General features: G+C 39.2%; 1 protein-coding gene across 3 annotated transcripts in view; it reads right to left on the bottom strand.

Annotated features, from left to right (window-relative positions):
• KDM4C (lysine demethylase 4C) overlaps positions 1-23,106 on the bottom strand; it is a 431,545-nt gene that overhangs the window by 36,475 nt on the left and 371,964 nt on the right. For 2 of the 3 annotated variants that reach the window (XM_042965101.1, XM_015544915.2), the window contains 2 exons: positions 8,034-8,084; positions 5,630-5,800 (listed from right to left, as the gene is read on the bottom strand). In XM_042965101.1, coding sequence (XP_042821035.1) covers positions 5,630-5,800; positions 8,034-8,084 — 222 coding nt within the window. The remainder of the gene's footprint in view (positions 1-5,629; positions 5,801-8,033; positions 8,085-23,106) is intronic. The other variant, XM_007098555.3, reaches the window with a different exon arrangement.

Here is a 23,106-nt window from a genome sequence, read left to right as displayed (position 1 = left end):
TCCAGGCCTCACCGCACTGTCCTCCTCTCCGGAAATGAGCTCTAAGTTCAGAGGAAAGGAAGCAACCATCACTCTGGTGTCAGCACAGACATTCGAGAAGAGCCCAGGTTGCAGCAGCAGCTAAAAGGAGGCCCTGGAATCACTGTGCTTGTTGCATTCTCTCAGGTGGGCAACTTTCATTCCCATCAAAATAGGAGGAGACAAAAAAATTCATCAGGAAGTGTGTTGCAATTTCACAGACTGACAGACAGAGGCATGTAGCAATACATCTTTTATTACTTTCCTTGACGGCTACAGATTGCATGCTGAGTTTAACTGGGCTGATACACACATTCTGCAGGTGTATTGTTGAGAGAAAAAATTTTGGACATTTTTCCAGCTATCATGGAAATAAAGTACCTAGGTATGGAAAGAAATTTCCTGGTAGTACAAAGAATATTTCTCCCTACTCCTCCAAATACCTTCTAGTTACATAATCCTAACATAGTCATTTTCATGCCTGGTAAGTTTATTTTTAAACATGGATAGACCAGACTGCATTAGAAGTTTCTCTTCTGTTGTGTTTATAAAATGATTCATAATCAATGATTCTACAACTAAGGAATGCAACTTTTGCTAAAGCCTTAGGCTGCAAAAGGGGTTGCATCTACTTTGTACATAAATAAACAGCTTAGAATAATTAAATGTGATATTCTCAATGTTATTTTCACAGTTAAAAAATTGGAATTGCGCTGTGCCCATTCTAGGTAGCAAGCACCCACAGCTCAGAGAAGCTACTTCTTCACTAGCCAGTGACACTGATGTCATATTGCACTTGATGAAAAGAGCCTTCCCAGAGGCACTCACCCCTGATAAGCACATTGTGTGGATTAGAGGTACAAAGAGAATAAAAATCATTTTCCACCTTAGTGTCAGATGCCACAGGTGTATCAGCTAATGAAAACAAAATTTCTCTAATTTCCACCAAATAATAGTTCTACCACCATCTATAAGACACGGAGACAAACACAGCTGACTCTCTTCTTCTTATCTCCTGATGAGACTTCCCATTGGGGTGTCAGGCATCCTAGGACTATCCCAGAAGACACCTCTGGTGTAGGTGGAGATCATACGTGGTAGTGGGATAACTGCAGCTGCAGCAACTAATGGCCTAAAAAATAGCGATGTGAGCATGTTTACACAGCATCACATACAGGAATAAATACAATTTATATGTGAATATATTTATAATATACTTAATTATGCACACACATTATGTCTTAAAACATAACATCAAGTTCCCCATCTCAAACTGGTCTAGTTGACATACTACATACAAAGGCATTTAATCATGTAGCTTTCGTTAACTTTAGTGAGAAACTCAGACCCCAACCAATCCTTGATAATCCTTTAAATTTTAAAAATTTGCCTTACAAAATCCATGACTTGGCTTTTGGAAGCCTAGATGATGACCAGGACAAAGTATGTGGCTCCTGGAGTGGATCTATAGACTGCTACAAGCCACCCAAAACAATGTGGCTGCTTTATGGAAAAGAAAACTACACCTTGAGGTAGAATCAGAGCTTCTCATATGACAAGATGAAGAAAGAGTCTTCTGAAATGACACAGGAAAATATAGGTTCTGGTTAATTTTATGTATCAACTTGACTTGGCCACCAAGTACCCACATATTTGGTCAAACATTATTCAGGGTGAGTTTGTGAAAGTGTTTTTGGATTGTTTTAATCTCTGAACTGATAGACTGAGTAAAGCAGACTACCCTCCCTAGTTCGGGTGGGCCTCATCCAATCAATCAAGGGCTGAACAGAAGAGGCTGACCCTCCCCCCAAATAAGGGGGAGTTCCTCTGCCTGAGTGGCTTGGAGCTGGAACTTGGCTTTTCCTGCCTTCAGACTTGGAATGAAAATCAGCTCTTCTCAACCCTGCAAGTTTCCAAACTAAAACTACACCACCGTCTCTCCTGGTTCGTAGGCCTTTAGATTTGGACCCGGAATGAAACCATTGCCCCTCCTGGGTCTCCAGCATACCAACTGCAGATCTTGGGACCTCTCAGCCTCCATAATCATGGAAGCCCATTCTTTATAAAAATGTCACATAGGGGCACCTGGGTGGCTCAGTTGGTTAAGCATCCGACTTCAGCTCAGGTCATGATCTTACAATTCGTGGATTCAAACCCTGCATAAGGCTCTCTGCTGTCAGTGAGGGGCCTGCTTCGGATCCTTTGTCTCCCTCTCTCTCTGCCCCTCCCCCTTTCACACTCTTTCTCTCAAAATAAATAAATAAACATTAAAAAGTCATATATATATGACATATATATACATATATACACACACATACACAATTTTAATATATATGCACTTGTAATATATATACACTTGTAAGATATATATATATACACATGTATACACTTTTAATATGTATATTACACACTTTTAATATATTTATTATATTAAATACAAACACAAAAACCCTACTGGTGCTGTTTCTCTGAAGAGCCCTGACTAACACAGCATTACAATGGAAAAAAATTTTCCCTACAGAGCCACCAAAAAAGTCAAGCTAGAATGTCTCTTCCTCACCAAGATAAATAGGTCTCAGCAGCCAACAAATGGTGATACTATTAGAAAGTATGTGATATTTGAAAATAAAACATGACTGAAGTATTCCTACTTATATAAGAAGTCTGGAACAAGTAATCAAAAATGTAAGAGATGGGATGGGGTGGGGTAGAGTATTGAGGGTGAAGGAGAGAAGACCAAGGTGGTCTTGAACAATCCTATGAATTTTTTTTACAAGGGCAATATACATTTTTTAAGTTTATTTTTGAGAGAGCGAGAGAGAGAGAGAGAGAGCACAGGAGGAGTAGAGAGAGAGAATTCCAAGTGGGCTCAGCACTGTCAACACAGAGCCTGATGCGGGACTTGAACCCAAAAACCATGAGATCATGACCTGAGCCAAAATCAGGAGTCAGACGTTCAACCCACTGGGCCACCCAGGTGCCCCTATACTTTTTCATATCTTGTAAAAACTCAAAAGATTATATAATAGCAGATGATTATAACTGATTTCTTCCTGCAGAAAGTATCTTTTCACACCAACTGAGGCAGAGGCAGATGCTAGCCCCTCCCTCCAAGGCTATAGTTGTGACCACACACACACACACACACACACACTGCTGCTCAACCTCAATCCTTATCAAATATGCTAAGTGACAGCTAATCAAGCTGTAAAGAATGTTGTTTCTTCATTCTCATTGACTTAAATGCCAAGGTGGTCCTGAACAATCCTGTTCTTGTCACGGCACCCACATATACTTAAGATCATCTTTGTTCACAGAGAGAGGAAACAGAAGGTGTAAAAAGAGAGACTTTTAGAATTTCAAAAAACTTCCAGGATCACAGACATTTTACAAGCTAAAGACATTTTAGGAAAGCTTAGAACACGTTGGGTATATGGAGACTTTGGAAGTGAAAGGGAATTTAGGATTCATTAAACACTATCATGGATAAAGACCTAACTACTTGCTCAGGCTGGGGATTGGTACTCAGAAATCTTCCATCCCACCCTGCAAAGTCTCCTGGACTCTACCAGCTCAATGGTCACAGTCTGCACAAAAGAAAGCTAATTCTGAAGTGAGAATATAACCTGGACAGGCCAAGGCCTCCGTCTCCTGCATCTTCTGTGCCTTTCTTGCCCTTGCACATCCCTTCCTCTCCTTTCTTCCCAGGGGTTAGGAACAGCGGCTCTGGAGCCAGACTCTGGGATTGAATACCTTTTCTGGTATTATTAGCTATGTGTGACCTTGTTATTAGCTATGTGTGACCATGGGGAAGTTATTTACCTCTTTGTGCCTCAGTTCCCTCAGCAGAAAAATGTAAACAATAGTAGTGCCCAGTATGTAGAGTTGTGAGGATGAAATCAGTTCAAGCACAACACATTCTTAAAGTGATCCTGGCCTGTGGTACATGTTGGTGTCAGCTCCTTACTAACCCTGTCAAGTCTCTTACTCATTCTTCCAGACTCAACAGGTAGTAAGTTGCTTTTGGTTCATTTATTACATTTCTCACATGGTATAGAAAGCACCCATTTACCAGCCTGCCTTCCTCTAGACTGAGCAGGAATCACACATTCTCATTATCTTTCCCAGCACCCAGCGTTGGCACACAGCAGGCACTCAGTAACTGTGGATTGAGTGCTTCAAGACATAACTAATTCTAACAAGGAGAATGTGTTACCTAAGGGCTACTGGTTATTAATGGCAACAGCAATGCAGTAAAGTGAAGCTCTAGGTAGAATTCTGCAAAGAAACACAATTCACCCTTTTGGTGTATAATCAAGTCCTGGGATTTTTTTTGTCTAAATTCATTTGCTTTAAAATCTTTCAAATAAGGTCACTTTGTTTACATATTTGCCCCTCTTTTTTTTTTTTAATTTTTTTTTAACGTTTATTTATTTTTTAGACAGAGAGAGACAGAGCATGAACGGGGGAGGGTCAGAAAGAGGGAGACACAGAATCGGAAACAGGCTCCAGGCTCCGAGCTGTCAGCACAGAGCCCCACGCGGGGCTCGAACTCACAGACCGTGAGATCGTGACCCGAGCCGAAGCCGGCCGCTCAACCGACTGAGCCACCCAGGCGCCCCCATATTTGCCCCTCTTAATGGTACAGAGAAGTAAACACAACAAAGCTAATTGAATCAATGTTACTTTTGCCCCAGGAGACCAAGATTCTGAAAATATTAATGAGCAATCTCCTATGGTAACGTTCAATTATCAATTGCACATATAATGCATAATCATTAAAGAATCATTAAAAAAATGCCCTTCCAAGTAAAAACAAGAGCAAAGCATCAAGCAGAAGTTACAACTACATTATTGAGGCCCGGCTCCCCCAAAATAACATTTCTCTTAAATATAGAAAGGATAACAAGATGACCACTGGACTAACCCTGGTCTCAAGTATGTGATTTGAGCTCAGTTTCAAAAAACCTTTTGTGGAAAGTATTCTTCTCATGAAACATGCTATTAAAAAGAAAGCCCATGAGACACATTCACGAGTTCCTCTAAATCCCGAGGTGTTTACTGAGGAGACAGAGGAAGGAGAAGACAGACAGACACGCATATGCACACACCTACTCATCCTGTATCAGACCAGTTAAGAAGCTCAGTAAAATTCAGTCTTTTTCCTAAGTGACTTTTGTTATTCCAATATGAAACATCCACAGATGTTTCTGTTGGATCACAGATGTCACTGTCAGGTCAGATTAATAAAAGCCATATTTCCAGTTAAGCATAAAGAAAAAGAGGTAGTAAAGGAATTCAAATATGCTAATGCTCTGTAACAGAAAAGAATAGGTGAATTTGCATTTGATGTTTCCTAGCCACATACACTTCTCACTTACTTAAAGGAATTTGGGAAGATGAGTCAAAGTACACATGGCTACTACTTAGAATGAAAAACACTAGGAACCTCCTGGAAAACAATTCTTGTCAGTGCCAAAAAGCACACCTGAGTTGAATATTAAGTGAAATGAGTTACTCCAAAAGCCGAAAGAAAGATTGCTAAAAGGTTCAGCTAGTTTAGTTATACAAAAAGTAAACTGGGGAGCAGATCCCCCAGGAATTTACTCACCACTATATCCTCAGGGAATGTGTCTCTGCTGAAGGAGCCATCATCAAACACAACCTCATAGAAGGTCTGCGATGTCACAGCGATCACTCTGCAGCTGTAATACCGGGTGTTCCGATGCTTCGTGATGACCGTCTGCCCCACAGAGATGCCCTTCTCGCCAGCCTTGGACTTCTAACAGAAGAGGTACACAAAGATGAGAGAAAAGAAACAGGAGAAAGGGAAAAGGTAGGAACAGAAAAGAAAAGATATTTATTTAGAAAAAAATAATTCACATGGTTATGATATATATTTTTAATTTTTAAACTTTTTATTGGGGAATAATTTCAAACTTAAAAGTTACAAGCATATGAGTAGTACAAAAACACCCATATACTCTTGACCCTTTTACCCAGATTCACCTATTGTTACCTATTGATATTTTTAACATTTTACCATTTCTGTTTTTTTGAATATTCTGACTCTATTTTATATATGTGTGTATTTACACACACAATGTTTACATATGTAATTCCTATGTTTAGAAAATACACAACTGACACACATATATATCAATACACACACACGCACACACACACACACACACACACACCATCACAGGCCTTTTACTCCTAAATATGTCAGTTGTGTATTTTTTAAGCACAGCGATTTGCCTTCACATAACCACAACAGAGTTAGTAACTTTAGTAAATGTAACATGGATGCAACTTATGTTCTGATTTTGTCAACTGAGCCAATAATGATCTTCAACACCACCCCTACCCCCGCCCTGCCCCTGCTCTCCAGCACAGGGTCCTGGGGAGTCAGGTACTGCTGCTTCTCTTTAGCCTCTGTTAATCTGGAACATTTGACTGCTATGTTCTGCTATGTTAATCTGGAACATTTTCACAGCCATTCTTGGTCTTTTATGATCGTGAGTGATACTTCTGAAGGACACAGTTCCCCTTCTCCCTTTTTCAATAGAGCATTTACCTGATGTTTCCTCATGATTGGATTAAAGTTATACATTCCTGGCCAGAACACCACACACATAATGTTGTATTCTTCTCAAGATATCACATCTGGCAGAACATGATGCCTGTCTGCCTCTCAATGGTGATGTTAATTTTGATCCTAAACAAACTGTAGTCCAATTCCTCCATGTTACAATCACTATTTTTCCTTTGCAACTAATCAGCAATCTGTGGGAGAAACTTGAATGCCATACAAACATCCTGTTCCTGTACACATCCGCTCAGGTTTAGCACCACTGACGAGTTGTTCCTGATCCGATCTTTACTATGATGGTAGTGATATGCCGATTACCGCTGCTCTCACACTCCCTCCACACTTAATTGCTGGCACTTGGCGCCTGTTAAGTAAGAGGCTCTCACTCTCCCCACATTCTGCTCTTGTGTGGCAGGGGAGGAGGGAAGGCAGAAGACTGCAGAAATGGTCAAGGGCATAGGTCAGGGGCTATGAGGGGAAGAAGGAAGGAGGGAAGTTCCTTTGCCATCGTAAGGAGTCAGGACATTATCCTGTGGGCCTAAGGAAGCTACTGAGAGGTGGAATGAATAGAAGAGAAATGATCTAGGTCTGTATGGCTATAGGTGGAGAAGGTGAGTGGGGAGCTTATCACAATAGGCCAGGTGGAAGATAAGCGCCTGGAGTAAGGCACTGAGGACAAAGGTGCTCATGATTTGGATGGAGGGGTGACTCCCTCCCAACAAGTGTGTCCCTACAGCCTCCTACTTGTAGAGTGAGCTCTGCCATCTAGTTTCTCACATGCCTAACAAAATAAAAGGGTATTTTTCTCCTTGATACCATTCCCCAGTGACTGTTGGGTTGGTTGGGGAAATTTTCTTTGCCTTTTGATGTAGTTAGGTAGATGTGTAAACATCTTGACAAAAGACAACAGTAAGAAGGCTAGAGTGATTTAAGTGCACTACGCTTGAAGCAGACATCATTAATAGCTAGGCCAAAGTATGTGACAGACACCAAAATAATTACCTAGTTTCCTGTTTCATTCTCCACCCAACCCCTTTAAATATATCTAACTTCTCAAAGTAAGAAGAACGACTTAGATGTAGATAGTAACGAACACGAGTGAAAGCAGTTTGCAGTTACATAACTCCAAAACTGGGCCCACAAATGCTCCTAAGGACTATATAGGCTTCAGCTAAGTGTAGGGGGCGACATGACAGCCTGTGTGGCCATCCACAGTGGCCCTTAGTGACTTCATGCTGGCAACAATTTTTGTAGATGTTGTGATCTCTCTGTCAAACTGACTTAAAAACACTCATGGTCAGGATTGCAAGTACTATATTTTACTATGATATTAGTTCCTGTGTGCATATCTTATTAAAATTGGAATTAACCCTCTAAGGAAACAATGATTTGGATTTGAATTCTAAGCTCTGCTACTTACTAGCTGTGTGATCTTGGGATCTTGAACCTTTATCAGCCTCAGTTTGTTCATCTGTAGGAGGGATAATATTTACATTAAAGGTTTGCTACAAAAACAGGATAAAGTACATAAACTACCTAGATTCACAGGCAATTGGTTCTTAGCTACTGTTAACTGGTTTTATTTTTGTTAAGTGGAGAACATACATAAGACCCTAGCCCAGGTTAATCAGCCACTCTTTTCTGCTGTCCCTCAGTACTTGGCATGTATGACTGTGCAGCACCCTTATTTCACACAAGTGGCTGAATCCAGTACCATCACTGTTCTGCTCTTTACCTCATCCACTTCTGATTCTAACTCTTGTCAAACATGGGCACAAAGCTATATGGTCCTTAGCAGGGAAGGCGTGTAAGGTGGCCTCCACCCCCCACTCCCAACTGTCTTCAAGTCCTGCCCAAATGACACCTTCTTGGACTGTTCTTCCTACAGCAGGGCAAAATCCATGCATCAGCGCCAGGCCTACATGTCTTTTGTTCCACAGCACCCACCACAGTATGTACAACACTGTTACTGCTGGATGAATGATGAATGAATGAACAAGTGAATGAATGAGTTTTTAAAGACAAATGAACGAACTGTAAGGATGGTTACAGACACATTTTCATAATAGGAGTGGACTAATTCTAATAATTCATGGTCCAGAAAAGGGAAAAGAGAAACAAAGGGGAGTTTCAGGAAGATGTTCCTCTTTCTTGGAGTGCATAGGCATGTATATGAGTAGGGGGAAGGAATAAAGAAAGTTTATGGTGAAATTCACAGGGTCTGGAAAGTGGAAGTGGCCAGTCATGGGAAAATAAAAGTGATACAGACTTGATAGAGAAAAGGTTGACTCTACACACAACCACCTTCTTCCTACTTAGGACCTGAAATTTATGCAAACTGGCTGGTTGGAAAGATGGCCAGCACACAAATTAAATACATAGCCTTCACCCAAGTAAAAATTTCCATGAGCTTCAAGCATGACCATTTTGTAGGGAGTAGTAAGGAAAACAGATTTTTTCCATAATGCTATTGTGATAGGATTTCTGATTTATTTTTGTACAGAAAATTTATTGACAAGAATTCCCCATAACTGATTATACATTCTCAAAAATATTTCCTGTCAGAAAAGCCTAAGGATCTATTGATGTTAACAGGGAGGCTCTATCAGATTATAGAAATGGCTATCGTATTTTAAAGATTAGTACACAGGCTAAGGCTGAGAAAGTTAAATTTCCTTCAAAATGCACTAAGCAGAAATGAACAAACAGTTGTTTAAGGAAAAAAGAAGCACAGTTTCTTTTAAAGAAAGCTAGAGCCAGTTTGAAATGCTGGGGATGTGAAAAAAATGTTAAGCAAGAAATGTCATAGACATTCCATGAAAGCATCAGAGAGTTCCTGGGACACAATTATATAGGTGGAGTTACCAATACATGTCCATATACCTTAGTTAATTAAATTCTCCCAACAACTCTGTGAGGCAGTTGTTATTTTCATTAAATAGATGAAGTAACTGAGGTACACAGTCAAGGGACTCTTCCAAGATCTCAGAGATAGTGAGAGGCTACTATCTCACTATAGTGAGAGATAGTGAGAGGGCTCAGAGGCAGGCGCTCTCCTATAGCAAGTGCCTTGGTATCATCAACCAGGAGAAGAAGATACACAGACAGAAATCAGAGTATAAATAAAACCTACCATGGGTGGACCCAATGGAATTCAAACAGTTGCCTAAAGAAGTTACATTTTCTTTTGCTTTCTTTTCTGATTTATTGAGCACCTCCTCTATTCTACACACCCGTTGAGATACTTCTCAGCTAAGAAACCATTTAACCACCCCAGTATATTCAGTATACTCCCCAGTATACACAGAGTTGAATCTGTAACTTGGATTTGAAGCCTATATGGAGATGAAAAATGTATAATGTATAATGACATGCTGTCCATTTTTCTCCACGTACACATGACACAGACACACTGTGGTAAGATGCAAAAATGTCCATACATCTTCATTCCTTCCTGTTTTCACATCCTTTGCAATGTGACCTTGCAGCTCTTCCTTTCAGGGACTGGACATTATTTCCCCACCCTTCAAATCTGGGCTCACCTTGTGGCTTAGCCTGCCTCAGCCAAAAGAATACAGCTGAAGTAATGGAATGCCAATTTAAAGCCTTTGCTCAAAAAGCCTTGCACACTTCTGAGGTTTCTTTCTAGGGGCTCTAGATTGTCATGTGAACAAACTCAAGTTATCCTACTGGAAGATGAGAGATCACATGGACCAGAGCTCAGGTGCTAGACATGAACCCAGCTAGGAAAAGGCAAGCTGTTCTGTAGCTGACCACAGATGAATGAGGCAATCAGCCTGGAACAGAAGAACCACCCCCCTGAGGTCAGCCAAAATTTGTGACCTACAGAATTTCCAGCTGAAGAACTATCATTGTTTTAAGTCACTACATTTTGTGATGGTTTGTCACACACACACAACTAAGAAAAAGAACAGTAAGAAAAAATATACTAAACTGCTAGCAGATACAACTCTAGGTAGTGGGATTTTGTTTATTTGCCTCTTTATGTACTTCCCTGTACTTTCCATTACATATTTCTTTAATTATTGAAAACACTAAATGTAATAAAATATAAGAGTTTTTGTAAGTTTCTAAGTTCTTTAAATGACAACCAATCCATAGTCAGGTCTACTTAACTGAGATGCTCAAAAAAAGCTGAAGCCAAATTATTTAGTAAGAAAAGACTACCCTCATCATTTATCTTTCAGTTAAATAAGATGAAAGAAGGGCCTCAGGAAATGATTTGTAAAGTAGAATGATACACAAATTTAGTTATAAAATTTCATCTGACTTTTTTATATCTCCCTATATTTATGCCAAATGTGACATAACAAAAAAGGCACCTTTATTTTGTTCTTATTAACCACTACTGATTCCTAAGACATGCTTACATGCTTCAGTAAAATGAATAGATTTTGTTCTCAGGTTTGGGGTTCTATTTAAAAAACAACAATAACAACAACAACAACAAAAAACAACATCAAAACAAAAACAAAACCCCTCAACAAATCTTTTTCTATTCATTGCTATACCTGTCCTCTCCATCATACTAAGTCACCTCTAAGGGGCAGCACAAATAATAGGATGTTGAAGTGTTTTCTCCCCCGATACTGTGTTGCCCTTAGGAGTGGGCTTAGAAAGGAAACAGGCCCTTATCACATAGCTCTCTAACTTTTCTGTGACTCTACTGATGTTTAAATAAATGGCCACACTTGAAAGAAAAGATGGCTAACTATCAATGATCACAACCCAAATAAGGAGAAAAAGATGTTTCTAATGCCTGGCCTGGTTCATCAAAGGCATTCCAACATCGAATAGGCTAACTCAAAAAATTTAACGCTAGTGTTGATAAAACAGAATGAAAGAAATCATCACTGCCTACCTGATGAGTACACTATAGTAGTAAATCCTGAGCCAAAGAGTCAAGAACCAGCTGGCAAGCAATGCAAAGAGGAAAAGCAATGCAAGGATGGACATGGAGTAGAAAAAAAAAAGAAAGTGGCATTTAAATAAGCAGTTACTGAGTGCTTGTTATAAGTAAGGCACCTTGCTAGGTGCTAAAGATTAAAGTACAAGAAAGAGAGAGTCCCTTCTCTCAAATAGCTCACAGGCTAGTAGGGAAGACAGACATAGCTCACCAAAATGCAAAGTATTGAGAATGCCCAGATGAGGGCAGGAAGGGACCTTCACAGGTTTCACTACAGGGAACATCTGAACCAAGTCCGAAGGAGCCAGGAGGCACTCTTGCACACATGCCAGGAAGGCTATTTGAGAATGGAGTGTTTGGTGTCACAAACCTCTGGCCTTTACCACCTTGTCAGCCTGTGGGCACCTACTCAGAATAATGTTTTTAAATGTATAAAATAAAACAAGAAAAGATTACAAAAGAAACAAATTATACTGAAATAATATTGAGAAGTAAATTTGTGGTATAATATCTTTGCTTCTTTAATTATGTATTAAATACTATTATCTAGTGGCAGGCCTAATAACTTGATATTCTAATTTCAAAGTTGTGATGAACATAAGCAATATTTTAAATCTCTGTTACAATGGTAATATGGTTTCTATTGTGGACAGAGTCACAGAAACTGTTAATGCCACCGTGGCCTCAGAACTGACGGGAATTGTTAAATTCTCGCTAGAGTTAGTGGAAAACAGTGGTAAATCTTTCCTCATCCTTTAATAGACAAATTTTCCTTGATACTAAAGTATAAAAAAGAGTTTATCACCTGGAATATTTAAAGGCACAGCAGCCAACCTTCTAACAGCCTTATAAAAAAATCACAACAATATTACTTACATAATATTGTGCTTGTATATAGTGAGATAAAAGAACACAATAGCGAAATGAAAATCAATGAAGGCATTTCTGTGAAGGGTAAAGTTATGGAGACTAAAACGGGTGTGACCTAAACTGACACAGGAATCTAACTTAAGTACTGAGGCTGGAATGTACACTGCATTCTCAAATATCTTTCTCCCCATTGGGTTTTTGAGAGCAGAGAGCAGTTAGTTCACATAAGACCCCTAAAACAAGGACTCAGGGGGAAGGAGTCCTGTGTGGCAGAAGGAAGGAAGATTCCTATGCTTTGGCAATATCTTCTCTGATCAGACCTGGCAAAGGCTTAGCTGTGTTTATGCCTGGAAGAAGGGTCACTCACCGTCTGACAAGGTGAGTCATGGGCAGAGATGTCATCTTGGGAAAATCCCTGACTGGGTTCTCCATCTATATAATGATGTTAATAAAGGGTGTAAATCCAAACGCAATAGTGTATATAGAGCCAGCAACACTGGAGAGTTGAAGAAATGAAGTAACTTATCCAGCAAACCGGCCAAAAAGCACATTTCATTTATCTCCAGTAACCTTCTCAACTTTATTATTTCTCCCTAATTTCTATGATTTAATAACCCATGAGATATTATTATTGTATTTTTCAAGGTACCATTTTATAAAAATTCCTAGAGGGATCTGAGTAAATTAATACCCACTATTCTTCTTTTACCAAATTTCTGTAGTAGAAGTCACTCACATAAATTTGCCTTGTAGTAATGAAAGCTTTCTTTGTAAAATTACAAGAGCTAGGTAAAAATCTTCTACCCGGAAAAACCCAAATCCCTGGGGCTTCATGAAGAAATAATTGCTCCAACAGCAGAAATGCACATGCGGACCCATAAAAATGTCACAAGTATTTAATTTTCTACACGTCTGTTTGTTCACGTGTACTTTCACTTCTTGTGCATTTTTAAGTACAAACATAATACAGTGGGAAATGGTGGTAACCAGTTTCCCAGCAGATTTAAGGTCTTATTCATTTAAAATGCCTGTAGAAGTATAACTAACAGGCTGCAGAAGATACTGAGGAAAAACTAATTCTTTTCCATCTGAGTCATTAGCTCACCTCAGAGATCTTGTTTGGTAGGGAAGTGAAGAGGACTGAGACAGGAGAACCATCTTTAGATGCTCACTCTGTCCATGTAGGGAACTCTCAACAGGTAGGCACCACCTGCTTTCTATTCTAAATAATAAACAACTTACTTCAAAAACAGCAGAGAGCAAAGTTCACATCCATTAGACTGGTGGAGCTGGAGGGGTGTGGAAGCCTCCCACTGCTAAGATGGAACTTGACATGCACTCCTCCTAAGTCACATCCAAACTCATTAGTTGCTAGTGAACATGCAAGTCCCTGGATGCCTGCCCCCAGAAGCTCTGCCTTGGGCTTTTACATTTCAGGAGCTCTTCAGCCTTCAGCGTAGCAACAGTAAAATCTGGAGAGAACTACAGGTTCAACAAAATCTCAATCATTCACAGCAGGCTGTGTGTGTGTGTGTGTGTGTGTGTGTGTGTGTGTAGAAATTAACAAGTTGATTCTAAAACTTATATGAAAATGCAAAGAAACTAAAATACTCAAAGTAATCTTGAAAGAAAAAACAATTTAAGAGGAACTATAACAGGGGAAAGGAGCAGGAAAATCACTGGCTCAATTATAAGGTAATAACAACTTTAAAAAATTACCTCAGATGGGACATTTTCAACAGAGAGAAGCAAGTATCACTATATGGCATTCTTGCCAATAAGGATTTTTGAATCTCAATTACAGCTGGTGTATGGGTTCAAAATAGCTAAAATAGATGCAAAAAAAATGTTACCAGAAAATTCAAAGTAATAAATTAGACTAATTAAATGGTTATACAGTTTTTCCATGCCACTAAGAAGGAAATCCAGGTAAATAATGACACTATGTAAACTAACCTAAGCTATAGTCTCAAGTTGGAAAAGTGACTACCAAAACCGCACAGTCTAAATAAAATGTCACACATGCTGTGACTCTGATGACTTGAAAGCTCTATATCTTTTAATGATTTGTGAACTTCTCTGAAGTGCCACTTCATCATCTGTAAAATGTATACAATCATAATACCAGGGAGGTGGTGATTATAAGGACCAAATGAGATAAATAGTTATATATAAACGTACACGGTAAACTATAAAAGTCACTATACAAATATTAGCTATTATTATATTACTTTTATTCACCTTAGTCTGCAATGACACACTGCTCCCAACAAAGGAAGGTAGTCCCCTTGAACAGAAGATAAAATTAGGGTAGCATAAGCAATTGTGGTTCTATAAAAACAGAGTAGTTATATGAGCATGAGTGAGAGAGGGGGAGAGAAAGGAGGAGAGAGAAGAGAGAGAAGAGAGAGAAGGAAGAGAGAGGGAGGGGAAGGAGGGAAGGGAAGAGAGAGACACACAGTGAGAGGATGCACTAGATCTCAAAAATGCAAGCTTCTTAGGTTTCCTTTGAAATTTCAGGAGAAATAGCCATAGGAACAATGGAAGAAGAACCAGCCAACAGCTTTCTACCACCCCTCATGACAGCAGAAGCACAGAATTTGCCTGGCCGTCTCACCAGTGTTAAAATCTTTCCATTGTTAATCAAGAAAATGAACATCCATCTATCAACCTATCTAGTTTTACTTAAGTGCATCTCTGTGCCAAGCACTGTGCTTGAAAAAGATATGTGGGGTTCCTGTGGAGGCGGAAGGGATGGGAAAAAACTGAGAGGTTCTGTAGCAGGAACCCTTTCTTTCCCCCCCATGTTCTCTCAAATATCACCTGAAGGTAATCTCTGTGGTCCCTATAGCCTTGGCAAAAATTACTTCTCAGTATCTAGTAAGGACACCAGTCTTTACTCCAAACACATGATAAAGATATATAATAACAGATTTGAAGGTACAATTAAAAGGTGTTGAATATAAGGGTTGGAAATTTTGTATTTTCTTCTTATTCCTGAAAAATATATGAGGAAACTTAACCAAAAGGCTTAACTAGTACTCCAGGGGGGTCAAACAAAACCAAAAGTAAATGATTAAGGTATCTGATGCCCACAGAAAAGAGCATTTCAATTCCAATTGCTTCCTGCCACAAGCAAAAGCTTCTGAGTGCCAGGTTATCTCAGTAATGGCTCAAAGAAAAATTAAAAGAATGCTTTATTTAAAAATGTAGAAACAGTAATTTCTTAAGTTTCTTCAGATACTACACTCTGTAATTTCACTGACCCACTACACACAGTGTGGGATAAACAGAATGCATGGTATCTCACACACACACACACACACACACACACACAAAGCCAATTTCAGATAAAGAATGGAAAAAAAAAGAAGAGCTGATTTGCAGGTGTGAGACTGTCAGACCCCAAGATGGCTACCAACAATTTATGGAAAGGAAGGGCACAGAAGTTGGGGTGTCCCCAGGCTGACTGGCTTCCTGCAAAGAGACCTCATAAGGGCTTTTTAGTTAATCCAGGGTTTTATACATCATGTTTGTTAAAAGTGGACAGATTATGTTGACCTAGAAAGTAACTTCTTAGATACAAACGTTGGAACTTATTTACTTGCCATTTCTATTGTTTGCAGCTAATAGTCTTAAAAAGCTACACTTTCATTGCATTTTGTTGGTATCTATGGGTTGCATTATGACTATGGCATCTAATTACGGTACTCTACATGAAAGAATTGAGAAACCCTATCTCTTGTGCTTTACAAGATGTTGGAATGTCAAATACCCTTTCCTATTGTCTGTCTGTTGACACATTCCATTTGTATTTCTCTACTGTATCCATAGTTCTTCATTCTAATACCAATGTTAAAATATGGGATTAGTGTCACTACCTAATTTTCTTCACAAGCTATCAGACAATAAAGCGTGCCTTAATTATTTTCTTTTTTAAAAAAGACTATAAATTGCTAAAGAGCTTAAAATTTTCTGGGTACTGAGATACATTAATTCTGTGGAAAAAGTGCGCAAGCATTTTACATGGAAACATACCTTACCTATGCTAAAAAGTGAAACCAGGTAAGTGGTCCTTGGAAAGGAAGACTTGATTTCCTCAGTATGTGTGGTCCTTGAAGTCGCCAAATTTCAACTGTGTCATGTAAATACTCCTTCCTGCAGTGCAAGCCTAGGTCTTGCTGACTGGCTCCCTGGTTCCATGCATGCTGTGTGATGGGGAAAACAGAGCCAAGGAGGAAACACGACACGGACAAGTTTCTCCTGGGGATTCTGATGAGTCTGCTTTTGTGGTAAAAACCAAACACCTGAACCAAGATGCAGATCTTTCTTAATTTTTTTTTTAAATCAGGATTAATTTGCAGTTTTACAAGGCCAGAATAAAAAGTTCAGCAATATATTCTTTTCTGTGAAGCCACATATTACACATTTTGAGAGAGATAAAGATAACCGAGGCTGTCAGATAAGAGATCTAATAATCAAAGCTCTATAGAGGGTAACTATGAACACTCATGTTAAAAACACATGAGGCCTCAGTCCCACAGATGGCTTCAAAGTGATTTCAGGGGCTCTTTAGGCCCTCAGGAGTAAGTATTGCCTATTTGCAAAATAAATAAGGTGTCCCACACAATGTATGTCCTAACATTTTTCCAGTGCATTTGGTTGTTTCCAGGAAATATATCTGAGATAATGTTCTTTTACCCAACCAGATTAAAGGATCAGAAATAAAAGTCTGGAAGGGCACCTGGGTGGCTCAGTCAGTTAAGCACCCGACTTCGGCTCAGGTCATGATCTCACAGTTCGTGGGTTCGAGCCCCGCGTTGGGCTCTGTGAAGACAGCTCAGAGACTGGAGCCTGCTTCAGATTCTGTGTCTCCCTCTCTCTGTTCCTCCCACATTCACATTCTGTCTCTCTCTCTCAAAAAAAATAAACATTAAAAAAAATTAAAAGAAATAAAAGTCTGGAGAAAAGCTATTCTAAGAGAAGGGATATTTTTCTGAACCACCTGGGACCTGACTCTGCTTTCTGCCCCCAGATGTAGATGTGGCCTTGCTGACCCTGCATCTGATTCAAGAGCCAACTCCTTGCAAGAATTTCCTTAAATGGAAAGGCCTAGCCTCTTAAAAGTAAAATCTTCCACAATGGAGATGTAAGTCCTTAATATAGAGCAACTGTATGGTCACAAAATATGACTTTTATTCAGTTCCAGCAGCAGCCAGCCCCATGCAGACACTGCCGTAACTGGGGAGAGCCCCAACAGGGAGCAATGTGTAGGAGAAGTGCCACCCCCAGGCATTCAACCTCTGCTCTGCCTGCATGGCCTCCACATTCTGATCACTTTCCATATCCTTGGCTAATTAAAACCAGAATCTGCAATGGAGGCATCTGTTCTCTGTTCCCACAAATCCAAAACCCCTTTAAACACTTCAATTAGCATCAGAAGTGGGTTGAAGATTCCTGCAGCTCGTGCCTGAATCAGAACTGGTACAAAGACCCTTACCAAGTAGCCAGGCTTTGAGAAAGATCTGGAAAAGGGGGAAGGAAAAACAAATAAGCTAGAGATGGCTCAATTCAAGGCAAAAGAGCCTCAGGTCTGGGGTCTATAAGGTCACTGTAGGTTGCTTTCTAGGGAGCATGTCAGTGGAAACCTCTCCCCACAGCCAGGTCCAGTGACTAAACAGCAGGCCCAGTAGAAAGCAGGATGGCCCACAGTGAGACTCCCTGGCTCTTGCTGCCTTCACTAACTAAGAAGCCAAGAACAGTGAGATCCCCAAACGGAATTAAGCCCAGGGCTCAGGGATGTGCTGCTCAAGCCCTTTTTATCCTGACCAAAAGCATGGGGGAGAGAAGCTCTGTGCTCGCTGATCCCACCCTTCCTATGGAAATGGCTATGGAAGTAGGAGGAGGAAGTTAAATGTGGGGTATTAAATAGAGAATAGAAAAATTTGAGGTAGGATACACTTCATTTTGTTTACAAAATTAAGAAAAAATGATGTCTTTACTGGTTTTACCTGATAAAGTGAGCAAGGGAAAGATTCATTCCAAATGTAACTATTCTAAAATGTCTGTGCTAAAGACCTCTCCTCAGAGGCTAATCTGATGTTAACTTTCTATCACCTGGGATATGTGGATTGAGATCTCAACAAAATACTTCTATTGATGAAAGGGTAAGGGATTCATTTTATTTACTGTATGTTTGATTGAGGAAGATTGATCAGATTCAGGCCTGAATCATTGTAGTATTTTTTTTTTAATCCTTATTGAGAATTGTTTTTTTATTCCAGACCTTTTCTTTGATTAGAATTCTGTTTTTCATTATCAGTGCAAAGTCAGCAGGGCATTTGGAAAATAACTTATGTAGAATGTAAAATAAAAAACCATATATAAACCCAAGATGATTGTGAGCAAGTCTGAGAAGAATAAAGTTGGCCATAGCAAACATAACTGAACAGAATGGGAGCTGGCAATATGCAAAATGTTATGAAAAAAACAACATCCACCAAAACAATTCTACTACCTACAAAACACAAAGACACCCACCCAAGTCTGGGAAACATTAAGAGACCATTCAGATCATTGTTAGATGAGTTTTGGCTAAATTCTGATTCCCTTTCTTTTCTTTTCTCTTCCTTTTTTTTTTTAATGTTTATTTTTGAGACAGAGAGAGGCAGAGCATGAGTGGGGGAGGGGCAGAGAAAGAGAGACACACACAGAATCCAAAGCAGGCTCCAGGCTCTGAGCTGTCAGCATACAGCCGGACGTGGAGCTTGAACTCGTCAACTGCGAGATCATGACCTGAGCCAAAATCGGATGCTCGACTGAGTGAGCCACCCAGGCGTCCCTGGTTCCCTTTCTTAAAAGAATGGAAGAGAAACTAAAAATGGACGAGCTGAGCCATAGAACTGAGCTCCAGACTAAAGGAGGGAAAACGGAAAGGAAAAAGAAAAGGTGGATTCATTCCAATGTTGCATTTCATTGGTCAACCCTGTTGGAGCTGAGGCAAGTTCACTGGCATTAGAAGGCCACATTTAGAGCAGACAAAACTCTTAGTCATAACCTCCTCTGTGAATTCTACCTGACTGTCTTTGTAGAGTTACTGGCTTCCTTCTTTGGGCTCCCAGATAAACATTTTATCTTTACTTTTATTTAGCCTATCTTGTTACAGTAATAGAATATAGTAGTTAAGAGCCTGGGCACTGAGTCAGGTTGCCTGGTTTTGACTGTTCTTCCCCTCACTACCTATGTAATAAATAGCAAATTACAGAAACCTAAGCATCTTTTGCCTCAGTTTCCTCATCTGTAAAAAGGGATTAATAATAGTATCTACCACAAGTGGTGCTTTGAAGATTAAGGAGATAATACTTGTAAAGCCTTTAGAACACAACTGATGTTATGTATTAAATAAATTTTGTCATCATTTTTTCATCTGATTAAAACAGGTATATGATTGGAGGCATGTCAGAAGGAATGTTTACTGTTGGGCTGAGAAGTTAAAAAAATATATATGTTTTTATTCCCAGGACACTCCATGGCCCCTAGTATATTGAACTGAACAGTTTGAGCAATCTAACTGAAGTTCTCTATAACTAACCTTTGTGCTGGATATATTTCTTAATGACCTGGTGCTGAGAACATAAGTGGTGAGATAAAAAAGAGGAGGCAGACATTATGGCTGGCCAATTTGTTATCAAAGTTTCCCTCCAATACCGACAATCTTTAAAAAGTGGCTTTATTTTCCTTGGCTTCAGTTCATTTAAAAATCTTGGAATGGGATCACAATTTATGAGGTTTCTACCTCATTCCCATCCTTTCTTCAAAAAGTTTAACATGTTTGCAAGTTTGGGGAACCATCCTGAAAGGATAATGAAAGGGAGCTGAAAACCAGAAGGCTGCCCTCTAGAGAGTAACATGGGTTGCAGTCTGGAGCTCTGGTGCTGGGTACGTGAGTGGTGACGAGATGGGCCTACCCCCAAAACCATTCATAGCCCATGAGAAATTAAAAGAATTTTAGACAAAACATCAAAATCTTATATTTTTCTGAAAATCCTAAAAATGACAGTATCGATGGTGTTAGTAGTATTTTCATTGCTTTAGTGTTTCTTAAAAGAAGATAAGCATTTTTTGTTTGTTTCTTTTTAGATAAGTGGTGCTTAGGTGATGCTTGAAGTTGGGATTTTCTACACCTAAAAAACACTGAGGCCAATTCCATGACACTTGATCCAATGGTTCAAAGAAGAGAAAACCAAGACCCCTAAAATTTTTATCAGCAACATAATACAAACACATGTAGTATGACAACGTATGCTGTGACATATCAAAAGACCAGTTAATGGTAATAAGAAAAAATGTATTAATAAAGCCTTAAAATTAGAATATAAAAATAAATTTATTAAAGATAGGAAAATTGGACACATAAACATAAACATTTTTGATCATTTGAAAAATTTTTACTTTTCTGCTCTGTCACTAATGTGGCTCCGTTGCCCAAGTAGCTAGTGCTCACATGAAACAAAAAACAAAAACACCCTTCATTCCAAATGTGGTTGCTAATAGAGCACCTGTAAAAAAGAAGCTGAGCCTGGGTGGCTCAGTTGGTTAAGCGTCTGACTTCAGCTCAGGACATGATCTCATGGTTCTTGAGTTTGAGCCTTGCGTTGGTCTCTGTGCTGACAGCTCGGAGCCTGGAGCTTGCTTCAGATTCTGTGTCTCCCTCTTTCTCTGCCCCTCCTCCCCCCTCTCAGAAATAAATATTAAAAAAAAAAACAGAACCTGGGCTCCTTGATGAGTTGCTGATTTCAAGTTTAGAACAATGAAAATCAAGATGATTTTGCCATTGCTTATTGAAATAAAGCAATGACAGTTTCAAACATACCTGAAGTGGTTTTAAATAAGGAAAATAAAATCACCTTGAAGAGGCCCCAAATAGTCAAAGTGTGACAGAAGTATCAAGAAGAAAATTACAAGTCAATTGGTACTCGTTGAGTCTATAAAAGGCTATGAACCAAAATGATGTTCAAAGGGTCAAATAATATAAAGCACAGCCAAGCAAAGTACTTACTGATGTGAATTAAATAAATGCTGCCTGATTACAAAAATATAAGCCTATGACCACCCATCATGGGCCCAAGGGGCACCATATGTTAAAATGCAACATATGATGAAATATAATTCTGGTCTTCATGTATATCACATGTATGTCAGAACTAACTGGACTAACAGTCATAAGCCAGAGTCAGGAGTAGACTCAGGGAAAATAGGTTTCTAGAACAGTAGAACACTGTGGGGAGATATTGCTTAGGTACCAATCTGGGAACTGAGGCTACCTTCTTCCTCTGGTAGAGTGTGTGGTCTTGTTGACCTTGATTCTGTGTAAGAACTAGGCTGTTTTCATGTTTATAAGCATTTTATTAAATGAAAGACATGGATAATTAGTTTTCTTGAATGAGTCCCAAATATAAACACCTGTGGTACAGCAATATATCGTTTGCTTCAGATCTGGCAGCACCTAACACACAGGCAACTGCATATGCTCATTAGGGAAATATGGCCAAGGGAAGTTTTGTTATGATAGGTTGCATTCACTTCCACCCTCTCTGGTCAAACCATTTCTGCTACATTTCTATATCCCTGGCTAATTAAGTGGAAATTTACAGTGGGAGTGTGTGTTGGGTCTTTATCAATCCATAATTAACATGAAACACTGAAGATTCATTGTAATTAATGAATTCATATAAAAGTGTGAACTGATTTCCCAAAGGTTGTTTTTTTTTTTTTTTTTTTTTTTTTTTTTCCATTACGTGTTTTCTCAATAACTGATACTGGAAGTAAAATATGCTATACAATATTCTCCTGTGATAAGAACTATTCTAGGGTGTAGAATTTAGGAGCTTTGATCATCCATTGTTCCACAAGTTGGTGAGGTAAGAGCTATTTTTGCATACCAAGAGAAGACTTTATTAAGTTAGTTTTGACAGGTATCTTTACCCGACACCACCCAAAGGTTAGTTACATAAGCAGAGATTAACCAGAAGAGCCATCTTGCCCTGAGCCCATCACCAGATCCCGTGCAATGTGGGTCCTGTCCTGAGCCAAGCATAATGATGGCAGGGAAGAGTTGTCCTGAAGGCTGCCTGAGGAGCTCGCCTGAAGACATGAAGCCTGGGAAAAATAAGTCCGTAAGTGCTGAGCAAGGTCTCAAGTTCTATTACAAAGATGAATGCCAGAATAGGACACGAAGGATGGCTAGAAGGGCAGAATAACAAAAGACAAGACAACTTCCCAGAGCGGGAAGTACCAATACAGAAGCCAACATAATCACTACTTTCCATTATCCACACCAATACCACAACCTGGAAATAAGATGCACATGCAAAATATCTAACACACCCTTGACATAAAGTTGCTCAATAAATACTAGTTCTCTTTCTTTCCTCTAATCCCAGTCGTTAGCATTAGAGAATTATTTCAACAAATTTATATCAAGCAGCTTCCATGGATGGCCAAATGCTAGTTAAAGAGACAAAATATTAATTAAACCTAGTTAAATAATCTAGTTAAAAATAATTTAGTTAAAATAATATTGAATAAAATAATACACAAAATACTAGGGAAAAATTGACCACTAAGATGTTTTCTCTATAAAAGTTCTTCTTTGGATAGGTGTCTGTCTCCATGTTAATAGTTACAACTTAGAAAA

Source organism: Panthera tigris, chromosome D4 (assembly GCF_018350195.1).
Source record: "Panthera tigris isolate Pti1 chromosome D4, P.tigris_Pti1_mat1.1, whole genome shotgun sequence".
Classification (NCBI taxonomy): domain Eukaryota; kingdom Metazoa; phylum Chordata; class Mammalia; order Carnivora; family Felidae; genus Panthera; species Panthera tigris.
Note: the sequence above shows the minus strand (reverse complement) of the source record. Positions and strands in the feature narration are given on the sequence as shown.